At 34.6% G+C, this 14,566-nt stretch overlaps 1 protein-coding gene across 2 annotated transcripts in view; it reads right to left on the reverse strand.

Annotated features, from left to right (window-relative positions):
- ST8SIA4 (ST8 alpha-N-acetyl-neuraminide alpha-2,8-sialyltransferase 4) overlaps window positions 1-14,566 on the reverse strand; it is a 109,059-nt gene that overhangs the window by 67,894 nt on the left and 26,599 nt on the right. For both annotated transcript variants that reach the window (XM_059063097.2, XM_067031385.1), the window contains exon 4: window positions 2,737-3,030. In XM_059063097.2, the coding sequence (XP_058919080.1) occupies window positions 2,737-3,030 (294 nt within the window). The remainder of the gene's footprint in view (window positions 1-2,736; window positions 3,031-14,566) is intronic.

Raw genomic sequence — 14,566 nt, forward strand, 5'->3', positions numbered from 1 at the left:
GCCATGGCTCACAGGCCCAGCCACTCCATGGCATGTGGGATCTTCCCAACCGGGGCACGAACCCGTATCCCCTGCATCGGCAGGCGGACTCTCAACCACTGCGCCACCAGGGAAGCCCAAGATATGTTATTTTTTACGTTCACCATAATAATAAACCAATTTGTTAGACAATAAATATCTCAAAAAATAAATAATTTTTTTAAAAAGAAAGAAATTCAAATGTTTCACCATACACATACACAAAACCAAAAAAAAAAAATAATGGTAATACAAGAACAGAAGTGGCTATACTAATGTCAAACAAAATAAAATTTAAATTAAAAAAAAATCACAAGAAACAATGCACATTATGCTAAGTGAAATGAGCCAGTCATAAAAAGACAAATACCGTATGATTCTACTTATATAAGGTACTTAGAGTAGTCAAAATCATAAAGACAGATAGTAGAATCATGATTTCCAACGACTAGGGGGAGAAGGGAATTGGAAGTAATAGTTTAATAGGTAGTATAGAGTTTCGGTTTTGCAAAAGGAAGAGTTCTGGATATCAATGTTTGTGATAGTTGAACAACAATATGTATGTACTTAAAAGCACTAAATTGTACAATTAAAAATGGTTGAGATGGTAAATTATATGTTATGTGTAAACTTTACCACAATTTTTTTTTTTTTTTTTTTTTTTTTTTTTTTGCAGTACGCGGGCCTCTCACTGTTGTGGCCTCTCCTGTTGTGGAGCACAGGCTCCAGACGCGCAGACTCAGCGGCCATGGCTCACGGGCCTAGCCGCTCCGCAGCATGTGGGATCCTCCCGGACCGGGGCACGATCCCGTGTCCCCTGCATCGGCAGGCGGACTCTCAACCACTGCGCCACCAGGGAAGCCCCACAATTTTTAAAAGAAGAAAAACTATAGACAAATTAGATTTCGTTAAAATTAAACTCTTGTTCATCAAAAGACAGCATTACCAGAGTGAAAAGGCACACCACAGACTGGGAAAAATATCTGCAGTACGTGTAATCAATAAAAACTTAAAAAAATTAAAAAGATGTGTTCTTAGAACAACACGTTATGAAGCTGCTCTTTATCATGAACGCATCTTTTTATTTCAGATGCAAATTGTAATTTCAGGACTCTGTTGCTTAAAAAAATTGCTTATCTTCCAAATGCATTATTTTATGTTACTTTGTTGAAAATTCATGCCAAATGTCAAGAGAATGAATGTTGAATAACCAGGATCTAATTATAAGAATGCAATTTAGTTGCATGCAGAATAACAATTCAAAAAACTGTCTCAAGGTTTAAACAAGGAAATGGTAAATCCTTGAAGGAAAATATCTCAATAACAAAAGAAAACAAAATGAAAACACTTTAGTTCAGTCCCAGTGACAGTATATAAAGCAAACTATTTTTAACTCTGGGTTTTGAAAGCTTTTTCTTTTAGGACTTCTAGCCATTGTATTTACTTGGTCCCCTGAACTTGACCATCCTTTTTATGTCCACTGATTTTGCCCTATGTCTTTATCATCCTATGAGTAAATTAATCAAAAGCCTAAATGGCCTTCATATGTCTAACACCTCTGCTTGTCAACAGACTCTGTAGTTACAAGATTTACTCTCCTAAATTCATATATCTAATTGTGCTTCATGTTTATCTTCCCAACCTGATCACAAGTTATTTTTCCAACTTTGTATTCCAATGCACCACAATGGACTCCATTATTCCACAAGTCTACAGTGTATTTAATTATTTTCTTGCCTCAGTTTGCTCTAATGATGCAATACATTTCCTTCTGGTTTCTTCTCTCTCTCCCTGTCTTTTTCCCCCTGAGAATTGCTTTAAAGTTCTTTAAAATCAATTTCTGCTTTAAAAGTTTAGTTCAAATTTTAGATTTTTAGGACTTCTTTGCTAACCTGAGGAACAAATTCTACACTTTGGACGATATACCTCCTTACCATTTGTTTATACCTTACCTAGCTATACATGCCTCTGTTTCTACCATAAAGCCTATGCATTCCTTTAAAGCAGTGATCAGCTCTTCCATTGTGAATCTACAGCCTTTGACATTAAGTAGATATCTAATAAATATACAGTATTGCTTATCTTTGTGTTACATACCTCACACACTTATATGTATGCATGACTGAATTTAGCCTTTTGATCATTTACCACTTTTAAAAAAGAGTCTACTTCTTAGGTCTTTCTTTTGAGCTTGTATTAATAAAAGGGAAATGTTGACTTAATTCATACAAATGTCATCTATGACTTCTGGGGGGAAGCATTAAGGCATATTATCTCAGCCAGCCTTCTCTACCACTAGTTGGCCTCTTAACTACAGATGGGACTTAATTGCTCCTTAAATACATCTAACGTTTAAGCTTCCACAATATTGCCCACTAGCCATTTAGCACTTCTGTTGGTAGTTTTTACCCCAAATTCATGAATTCGACTATGAATTCTTATTTACTCTTTAACACAGCAAAATATAAAAATCAGTAGTTTCTTCATGAGCAGATATAAATAAGTGCCAAGTTCAAATATTTGCTTTTTCAAGAAAGAGAATGAGCTAAAATAATACAGCACATAAATGAAATTCAAGTTGGTAAACAGAGCAGCCATTATAAAACAATGGAAACATATATCCATTGGGAAATTACTGAGGCTCCTTCCTGTCTAGGGAAAATGTGTAGTTACGTGTACCATGTGCCAAGGACAGACTGGTCCTTTCCAGACACTTACCCTCTGACAGCATGAATAAGTCTCAGAGATGGATAGGCAGTTCGCACTTTCAGTTTATTCTTAAGGATTAACGAATTAACCCACTCCACGTGCTTCTCTCCTCCTTTGACCATGAAAGCAGGGATCCAAAGGACACTGTCATTCAGCATGGAAAGTCTATGCACAAATTTTTCTCTGTCACTCTCATTCCGAAAGCCTCCAAATGCTCTTTGTACAACTGATGGATTCATGGTAATAAAATCTGATTTAGTTCCCACATCTGCAGCAAACTCCACCACAGGGGCTAGATTACACCTGAAGAGGAAAAAATTAATGGACAAATGAAAAGTAAATATGAAACAGTCACTCTTAAAATGGTGTGCATGAAAAGGAGAATGGGGAATGAGCATTTTTTTTTTTCACTAGGTGGAAAAAAAAAGATAATCTGCCTGGTAAAATTACATTTTCAGTAAGTCACCACACATTCAGGAATGCTGTCTTCAATAAAGATTGTGCACTCCTAGTAATGGGGCTCAAATTGTCATTTATATTAATTCACTGTGCTGTCGAAGAATACTCATTGCTGTTCTCTTCATAAAACCACATGATATGAATTCCTAATAGATGAATTTATGATGGTAAATTCACAAGAGCTCTGCCATGTAGTAGGCAGTCTAAACCACATGCTGTTCTGTAAGTAAGTAAAACACATTTGACCTGGTACTCCAAACTGCACCACTTGTCAAGCTTAAGTCATTTCGACAAGCTTATGAACATAAGTAAGTGGAGATGGCTTTTCTGTACCCTGAGGTTAAGGGAAAAATATAACTCCTTATGACGTTTTCCACAGACATATTTGTAATTGCCTTCTATAGGCCTAAATGTGAAGGAAAAGGAAGAAAAATGGAGTTATCACATTTAATATGCCTTTTTGAGATGTTAACTAACGCAGAAAAGCCTCTACTATAGGATCAAATATCTTTCTGTTCCTCAAAATGCCTGTCTTCCCTACTAAGAGGCTATGTGCCTTTGTGGAGGAGGGACAGAATTTGTTGCCCTGTTCTCACTACCAAAGCTCCAGGGCCTCAGAAAGTACCTGGGTCAGATTTTATTCTCGTAACCTGATTTCATTCCTGCATTACAAGAAAGCTTTGGAAAGCACCTTAAATTTTGCCTTCAACCAATTTGTGATGCTTCTTTGATTCTGTCACATAGACCTTTGGATTTGATGTAACTTAAAAAATAGCTTTTTAATTTTACAATATTTTAACTTGCTGTAAAGGGCACATTTTAATTAGTTGATAAGTGAAAAATTAGATTTTTAACAAACAAGAGTTTACTAATTTGGAAAAAAATCAGTTGGATCTATAAATTCATGAAAACACTCACCACACACAGATTTTTTTCTTTTCTTTTTCGTTGTTTATATCAGCCTTTCAAGGGAAGGGAAGAGAAACTAATTTCCTCATTCTGCATTTTTGCAGGTTTGACTGCATTATGAAAGTTTCTCACATTTCTCTTCCTTGTGCATTTTGCCACATTAACTAAATGCTCAAACAAGTTAAATTTAATTAGAAAGTAACGTGTGTGCTCTGCTATTAAAATTACTGGTTTATATATCCTTCCTTATCTCTCTTAATTAATATATCTTATTACCTCCTAGATCTCTGACAACATTTATCTAATGCAACAAGTATCTTTCATCTCTCTCAATTAAGCAAAGTCTATGTTATCTAGGATAACCTGAGAGAAAACAAATAAAAGTTAACACATATTATTTAGAAACAATCTTTTCAAGTTATATAACTTTAATTATACCCACTATATTATATGATAGAGTATTTATTTGTCTCTATCCATGATCCATGCACTACTTGAGATTAGTTATTATTCACTCCCCTCACAGTAAGAATATTAGGAATGGAACTGCCCTGGGAAAGAACAGCTACATGTGAACAGAAGCAAACTGAACATCTTACAGTAGAACTCATGGAAGACTGAGGATATGATCATTTTTAAAGTCCTAAAATGTGCTCCACACCAGCTTTAAAAATAGTCTAAAATTCTAAGCAAGCTGATTGTAAGATGAATTTGGATACTGTGAGGAAATGCTTTCTGAACAACATTGGTACAAACACTTCTTCCTCAGGTAAAAAATAAACAACACTTGTTAACATGACAGTTAACATGTTCCTGTCAGGGGAGATGGCTTCAGACAGACCTTTTTGCTGTAATAATTCCTCAATGATTCTTTTCAGAGGATTTCCACCATAGGAAAAAATATCTATACTTCATTTTCTCTATAATTGTAAAAATAATCAGAGCCAACCCTGTTAAAGAAAGCCAAAATAAAATTCCACTGAATTATCTTTTCAGGAAAAAAAAAAATCACTTAATTACTTCATGCTTTTCATTACTTTTTCTTATGACGTATTTAAAAGCCCTTCCACACCCATGTTTGCTAACACCCACTCTTTTAGGACTGATTCAGCATGTTTCTGAAACAGGATTGTCTGGCCATGTGCCGTTTAAGAGCTAATAAGACAGTCATCAATAAAATTGGGTGCTGAAAGACAGGGACTTTCCACCTTGGAAGCAAAAGGAAACGAACAGAATCACAATATTTCTGGAGAATAGGGTTGGATCTAGGAGAGGAACCAATATATTTGATGTAGTCAAAGAATGCTAAATGGCTGTGATGTAAACTGAAAGAGCACCAGGAGATCAAAGAGTAATCAATCCACCTGAGCTTTACTGTAAAATTTTTATGACCTAAGCACAGCTCAACCAGACTTTGTGAGGGATGGAAACAGAGGTACTGGAAATAGCATGACAGAAGGACACACTGTAAAATATGAACTATGCTGGCTCCACAGCCTGCTTATTCATTTTCCTTGGAGTGACTAGGTCTAATTTTTTCACTGGAAGGAAAGATTAACATCATGTCCACATGTGGCCAGCAAATTAACTTCTCTGTAGTTGAGTTAGATATCTAGTCATATAATTAGCTGAATGTCACATAATCAGGGCAAGCATTAAGGAAGCCAAAATAACCAACCAGCTGTGTTACACTCCAGCAATTCAGTAGACTTGTTGTGAACTTCACAGCGTTACTAGTGGCAATACTGCTGATTGAGCAAGATTATAAATAGATTTGCAATCACACATTCTTAACTTTCCTTTTTAAAAAATCTTCTCTGGGATTACAATCATCGAAAGTATCCAGAATGTGTCGCAAGCATTTATGAAGCATTATTTCACATGTTATTCTTAATCTCATAAAAGTGAAGTGCCCGATTTTTAAATGATGGATATCTGTGAGTCAAAACTACCGAGTGCACGAGAATATTTAATACACTCAAGTTCTGTTTCTTTAGCCAAATTAAATTTTTGTACTGACCAACTATTTTGACGTATCAAAAACATGAAAACATATACACAGAATTAGGTCTGTTGCCCAAACTCCCTGTTTACTCTAAGCTGCCCAATTTTTAATTTGTTTGTTTTTATTTTCCATCACTGATTTAAAAATCCTTGGGAAGGCAGCTAGCTCCACTTGTACTCTAGACCAGTGGTCCCCAACCTTTTTGGCACCAGGGACTGGTTTCGTAGAAGATAATTTTTCCACAGATGAGGTGGGTGGGGAGGATGGTTCAGGAGGTAATGAGAATGATGGGGAGTGATAGGGAGAGATAAGGAGTTGCAGATGAAGCTTTGCTTGCTCGACTGCCACTCACCTCCTGCTGTGTGGCCCGGTTCCTAACAGGCCGCGGACCAGTAGTGGTCTATGGCCCAGGGGTTGGGGACCCCTGCTCTAGACCTCTGAAATTTCTTCTGTGATCTCAAACTAGATGTGATTGCATCTCAGCATTCCTTTTATGCTGAACTGAAGGCACTTTCATTTATTTCACAGCCATATAAAATGTTTTTAATAAATTTTAAGTCACTTAATTATTTAAGGAAAGATGTTTTTATTTCATGTGTAATAGCTCAAGACCACTCAGTTCTCTAGCAAGACATATCTCTTAGATTTGTTAGTTCTCTGCATGTCCTTTAAGTCATGGCTCAACAGTCTAAGCAACTAGGAGGTCCCTCTTTCAATTGCTCAACAGATATGCTTTGAGAGTTCATTGCACAAATACTACACAGTACTCAGAACTCTTTTTCCAGCTATCTTACTATTTGTGCTAGTTTACAATAATATAACCTGGCCAAAATATGATCTTGACAATTATTATTAGTAATAGCAATAAGATAATACTCATTCAATTAGCTACATGTTTATGTATCCCAAATTTGTGCTACCTACAGAACTAGTCATCTGAGATACTGAGGTACGACAGCATGTTCTGTGATATAGGAGGTGGTTAATTACTTCTTTACACATACAACATAGATTAAATGAGAAGGGAACAATACTGAGTGCACTACAGCCTTATCTCTATTCTTTCTCACCATTAGTTAATGTTCAGACAAGTTCCCATCACACAATTTTCCAAACACATCCTTTTTTTTTGGTGGCCAATCTCATTGTGTATTTATCTGTACTAACACTGAAATCACTCAGCCCAAACCACCGTTGCCAATGGAATCACATTTGTCAACTGACTATGAAATGAGAGACAACCTCTTCTCTTTTCTGCCCTCAGAGGAAGCATATGGGTCCTATCTGCTCCCATCCTGTTTTTGAGCTTGAAGAGCCAAGAAAGAGAACAAAGAATCTCTAATATCTGGTTTTGTTTTAGGCTTTGTGGTTACCCTCTCAAAACTTCTAGGGGAAGCTGAAACTTGCAACCTATGAGCCTCTTTGACTTTCTTGAGGTGAGGATAGTAGACTTGAAACCAATAATTTTGCAATACTTTGAGGTAAGGAGTAGTATTATCTCCACTTAGAGGTAAGGAACTAGGTCAAGGTGATTAGGAAACATGTCCAAGGACATAGCACATATAAAATAAAAGCATAACTATTTAGATATGACTCCAGGACAGGAGTTTTAATTGACACTACTTATACAGTGATTTCTTTCAGAATTAGCGAAAAATGTCTGTATGTTCATGTTTCACCCCAACCTTCCTGTAAGAGAAAGAAGCCCTTCCCATTTGGTCTTAAGCATATTATACAAGGCCATTCAGTCATGATATTCCCCAAATCCTGAGCAGTTATTAAACAAAGGGCTTTTAAGTATCTAACACATAAAAATAATACTTATATTTCAGATCTCTTGAGGGAAAGGATTTTCAAAAAATGCTGGTAAAAAGATTGAATATCTAATTGATATGACTTTTTGAAATATGAAGCCTAGGGTTAACAGATGACTTGTATGTGGTATACCATTATGTAGTAAACAAAATAAATAAATCCTCAAGCTGATAGAAATAAATACAAATATGACACATATCATGAAGATAACTAAGTGATTAAACAGAAGAGAGACGTTTTTCACAAACCCAGATTTGTTTACATATTTGGCAAGGGTGAGAAGAACAGTGTCATATTATTTCTACAGAAATCACAGAATGAAAAAAAAATTAAACTCATTCTAGAAAACAAAGATCCAAATACCAGAGAAATATGTTAGACTATGGCATTCCCACACTTCAGTCAAAATCAAAATAGAGTCATTGGGCAAATTTGCTACAACTGCATAGATATTATTCAATAACTTAGTTTTTTTGGGGGGAGAGGGAAAGGTATGCCAAGGAATGGATATATTGTGCTTAAATCAAATAAACTTGCATGCACATGATTGTTTTCTTTTTCACAAAAGTGAATATATATAGTAGCAAGACTAATATTTATTTGAATGATTATAAATGTCAAGTTTCTGGAAAATGCAAATAAAGGAATATTAAGGATACCCTCTAAATCGTTACTTTGTAATTAAAAATTAAGGATCATTTTAACTTTTCTGAAGGGGGTATGAAGAGAAAATTCTGGCAGCTGTTGAGAAATTCCCTGTTCATTGTCTCAGGTAAAAATTCATTATTGGGATATTTCAGACAAGAGGGTGGGAAACCAAGGAAGATCTTAGAATGTATTTTCAAGTACTCTTGTCCTAGTCAGGGAACTGGACTACTCCATTGATCAGTGGTTGCTGAGCAGTTAGTACTGCTTTACAGAGGGAAGAGAACTGATTTAGCATGGAATTTATGTTCTTAAAAATTATGTTGTACATTAAATGGAAAGAAACGGCATTCATGAAATATTATGGCTGATACTTTAATTACCCATGCCAGAAAACCAAGGCAGAAGAACTATAACATTTTCTCTTTGCAATTCATGGTGTTAATAAACTAAGTACAATGTGGTCATCACAGTGGCTATGGGAAACATACCTGAGTTTTCTAACTTTTAGTGATTACACCAGCAAACCTGTCACAGTAACATTGCATTGACATTTAACTTTCTTGTTTAAGAAAATAAAAATATTTTTGATTTGTCACTCTAAACTATAAATATATTTTTTTCTTTTCATTCTTTTGGAAAGTATAATCCAAGATTGAAAAATGATTTATAATTTAGTATATATAATTTACTTGACATTTGGTCCTGGAAAGACAGTTGGTATAATGTTCAGAAGAGTTAGGTATTCTGATACCATCAAGCATTCAGAAAAGTGTCATATCTTGAGTGGATAAAAATGAATGTTTCATTTTCTAATATCACAAGGTAGGCCAAAGCAACTTCACATTCATTACATCATATTTATTCTAAGTGGATCTTTCTCATACTCTGTTTAGTAGAAAATAACATTTTGACTGGCGGAAAGCCCTTGATCTTCATAATTCTTTTATCTTCCATATCTTGTTCATCACAAAGCCCCAAAAATTCATCTCAGAAAATTCCTCCTGAAAATATTCTCTCTTTATTTCTATTGATATTTTCTCAGCTTAGGTACCACCATGTTTTTTTGAACTATCATTGGAATAATTTCCTAATTAATTATTTTTCAAACTGTTAGCTGGAACAATTGGTGGATCATGAATTGATCTGCAATTTTTAAAGAACGAAAAAGAACAAAACCATCTATAATAGAAAATGACAGTGTTCCATGCACATAATTTTATGGAAATTTATTTCAGATTTACATGTGTGTGTAGTAATAGTAGCTGAGGAAGCAATAGCAGGAGTATATCATGATATAAGTTGTATTTCTTGCTATGCATTTATTTTTAAACAGTACTGAAAAACATTGCTGTAACCAGTTCTGTGACACAAGGACTCCAGCTTGATCATTCTCTGTTTCAAGGATGGTATCATCTTATTAATATGCACATTTGACCACGATACTATCCTAACCAAAAACCTTCAGTGATATCAGTCCAAGGGCTTTCATAATTTGCCCCTACCCTTACTTTCCAGAATTTTCTCTCTACACATTTGCCTATCTTAGATCCCAAAGGCATCAGACTACTCCATGTACTTTTCTGTCTGTGTCCCTTTATGATGATACCTCTGCCTGAAATGACTACCTCTCTAAGACACTCTAGCCTCCAACCTCAAAAAGTCCTATTTTTTCTTAAAACTCAAAGGTTAATATCCATTGCAATGTTTCACATGATTTCTTTGGCAGAACTAATAGCTTCTGCTGCACTGTTCTAAAATATTTACTTATATCTTTATTCTACAACGTATGGAACTTGATTACATTTAGTTGGTTGTATAGGGTTGATAACTTTAATGCAATTAGTCAAGCTAACCATAATAATAATGACGGTTACTCTGTGTAGGTGAATTGAGAACCTGTTTACAATGGTATTTGATCTCTCAGTCTTCTAAGAGTGCTGCTGAGCGTTTAAATCAAGTCCTGAAATTCACAGGCCCCTGGGCCACAGGTTAACATAACTCTGAAAAATGGGCAATTTTGCTGGGCTATTTCCCCATTTAAAGGGGACAGGCTCTCATGGGCTTGTGATGATAAATGCCAAAGAAAACATATCTACCACCTGGTTTGGGCCCCGAGGCTGTCAGTTTGTGAGCTCTGCACTAAATCTGATTTCCTGTACAAATACTTCAATTTTTATTTTTAACATGTATGTTCTGTTAAACAGGTTAAACATGTTTCATTAGAAAGTTGATACAGTGTGTGTTTTGGGAGGTGAATTAAGGAACACAAAAGGTACTAATAAATATGTGTTAAGCTGAAAACTGCATTTTAACTGTAGTTGTTAAAATATTTAACTCTCAGAAGGTGTGCTAACTAAAATGCACAAAAATTGAAAAAAGTCATCCTTTTAAGTTGGAATTATTTAAATTACAACAAGAAATACAATCTGTTTCACTAATGTGAATGTATGCACATGTTTAAAAGGTAAGTAGGGTTATTGTTAATGATTTCAGTCATTGAAGCTTAAAAAGCATGACAGGCACATTCACACATCGGTAAAATGATGTATGCCAAGAATAAGGGCAAGAATGTCCATACAAATACAACATTCCTGGAAAGGGAATTATTTTCCTGTCCCAAACTGAACTGCCTTAAAACTTAGTTTCACTCATTTTTATAATTAGTTCCTTCTGTCTCCCTGGCAGCAATGCTTTGTTCTTAGTTCTCTTATTACTGTCACTGTACTATTTTGTTATTCCTCTCTCCATGTCTGTCTTCTCCATCAGACTTCAAACTCCAAACAGAACAGACCATGTAATTTATCTTTATATCCTTAATACCCAATAGAGCCCCTCAGAACTTGTCATCTAGTGGCTGCTTGATAATTGTTTGTTGAATGAAGAAATACTTGTTGAATTAATGTGACTACAAATTAACGGAACCACTGCTTCCATTTTTAAACTTCAAATAAATGTTTTTGATTTTTTAAAAATCATCATATTTAGGAGCCATACATTTATGCCAAAGGATACCAGTACTTAAGAAATAATTATGGGACCCTAATTTTGAACTGCTTTTCTAAACAATTCTTAATCACAATAGAAAAATCCCTCTCAATTCTTTATAGGATCACATGCTTTTGACTCAAGACCATGTTGTTCAGTCTGATCATTTATATAATTCACTAAACATAATAAGAGCTATCTGTTACTACCTTATGCAAGATACTATACATATCTAAGTTATTCAAACTTTAAAGAACATCCATATAATTAAGTATAAGTAATCATATTCTACAAATGAGGAAAAAAAATTCAGTTTACAAATCCTCAGAGCTGGGATTTAAATCCAACTTGGTATCTAAAACACTATGAATCCAAAATTTACTGCACGATACCACAGGTTCAAATGATTTTCACTGTCCAACATACATATTCATTTTCTCCCTCTCCCCCCGCCCACGCACACATAAACTACACTTGACACTAATGACAGAATACTCAGAACTAGACTACAAAACTATAAGTTGCATTTTATGTGTTTGTTTAAACAAAAAACATATTTCCTGCTTAATATCACTCAGGTAGTGCTAGAGCTGTAACATGACCCCAAATCTCCTAAATCCCATATATATCACTCTTCTCATCTATACTCCAGAATTTTAACATAATTTTCAAAATTAAAATTGTTTTCATTTCCAATTTAAAAACAGTATTTGTGTTCACATACAAACACTAACAAAAAGAGAAGTTAAAATACTTTTCAAATATAGAACACCTGTACGTCTCCCTCTAAAATATAATCACTATTAACATTTGGTACCATACTGACTTCTAATATTTTAAATAAAAGTTTCCAGTAATGGCATAAGTCAAGCTGTGGTTCCAAGAATTTTGGTGGATGCCAGTGAAATAGATATGGGAAGTAGGAGATCTTATCTCCCAGAAAAACATCAAGGTCCTTTCTCCAAAACTATACTAAATGATGTTGCTATAAAACAATTTCTCTCCCTTTTGATAATGCTTGTATTCACTGGTTCTTCTTTATATATTTTGTACATATGGTGACTTCCCAAGGCCCTGACCTCATCACACTTACAATAATTCGTATGAATCATTAAAATGTAGTCTTGTTCCATAGAAAACAAGCTTATGGTTACCAAAGGGGAAAGGGGGGGGGGATGAATTAGGAGTTTGGGATTAACATATACACACTACTATATATAAAATAGATAACCAACAAGGGCCTACTGTATAGCACAGGGAACTATACTCGATATCTTGTAATAACCTAGAGTGGAAGAGAATGTAATAAAAAGAATATATATATATCTATATATATCTATATATCTGAATCACTTTGCTGTACCCCTGAAACTAACACGACATTGTAAATCAACTACATTTCAACCAAAATTAAAAATAAACAGACAAAAACTTAGTCTTGTTTTTCTTTGGCTAAGAAGTGATACCCTTCGCCTGATTTTAAGCCTTAACATTGGCTTGCACACATCAGGAGGAAAGGAAACACTCCTGGACCAAAGGAAACAAAAAGCCAGATTAGAGGATACAGTATTACGTAGAGAATGCTATCTCCACAAGTTGAATGATGAAAAGGAAATTTATTCATAGAACATGGCAACCAGAAGGAAAAAAAAAAAAATCACACAACAATGCAACTTGACAGGCTCTATTCCAAAGTTGTCTACTGAATCATAAGAAAATAGAGTCATAGAGTTTCAGAGCCAGAAAAGAAATTATGAGTCCATCTAGTTCAATGGCTAGATTTGGCATATCAGGAAAACTGAAGCTCAAAATGGTTTATATTACTTGTTCAAAGTCACACAGCTATATTTAGTGGCAATACCAGCAAGAGGATCCAAGTTTCTGAACTCTCTCATGAGTATTATTTCAACTACACTCTTTGGGAGAATATATACTGCTTAGCAACAATGACCATTTTAGTGCAAATATTTACATCTTCTGTGTACCTGGGTCACAGGTATAATTTTACTACCATGAATATACAATACCACCAATATGTTAATCCTAAACCATCAAAAGGAAGAAAAATTTACATTTATTGAATAACTGATTTGTACTTGGATTTATTCTAGACAATTTCACACACATTATCTCATTTACTTCTATACTCACAAAAAATGGAAGACAGAGATTATTTTCCTCATATTATATATAAAGAAACTGGGGCTTAGAGAAGTAAATAAATCACTTAAGACTGAATATAAATTAGATGGAAAAGATGGAACTTGAAATTAGATTTACCTGACTTAAAGGTTTATCACATTTGATTAAGATGTTAGCTCTCATGAGAGAAAAGGTCATGAGTCTCCTGCTTGATGATCTGTCTCTAGAATATTTTGACATATATTTTTGGTACATAGTAAGTGCTTAATAAAAGAAAGGAATTCTCACAGGATGGTCCACAGACCATGACTGGAGAAAATGCTAAACATTATAAAGTCAGCCTGGTGTTTAATTTTTTACCGTTTTTTCCCTAGCTTTACTGAGATATAATTGACATATAACTTTATGTATGTTTAAGGTGTACAACATGATTATTTTATATATGTACATATTGTGAAATCATTGCCACACATAGTTACCATTCACACATTTACCAGTTTTTTTGTGTGTGTGATTTTATTTGCTGTTCAATTTGTTTTGTTAGCCTAGACTTTGAAGAATGGCTAGTAGTTTGTGGAAATGTCAGACATTAAAATGGCCTTCCCTCTTCTGTCTTTCATGCTAAGTCACGAAAATTTGAAATGTATACTAATTAAGACCATTTCTCACTGGTCTTCACATTTCAGAATAAACATACAACTAAAAACTTCACACTCTAGTGCAGCACTGACTGCTATTTCTAATTTAAAAAGATAGTGTTTTCAATCTTCATTTGAAAATAAAGTATTGGACTTTGAGTATGAGAGAAAAAACTTCTGTTGTTGCTTCCTTTTTCAACTTACCGTGTACACTCTGGAAAGTCACTTAGACTCTCTG

Source organism: Kogia breviceps, chromosome 4, assembly GCF_026419965.1.
Source record: "Kogia breviceps isolate mKogBre1 chromosome 4, mKogBre1 haplotype 1, whole genome shotgun sequence".
In the NCBI taxonomy this organism is placed as follows: domain Eukaryota; kingdom Metazoa; phylum Chordata; class Mammalia; order Artiodactyla; family Physeteridae; genus Kogia; species Kogia breviceps.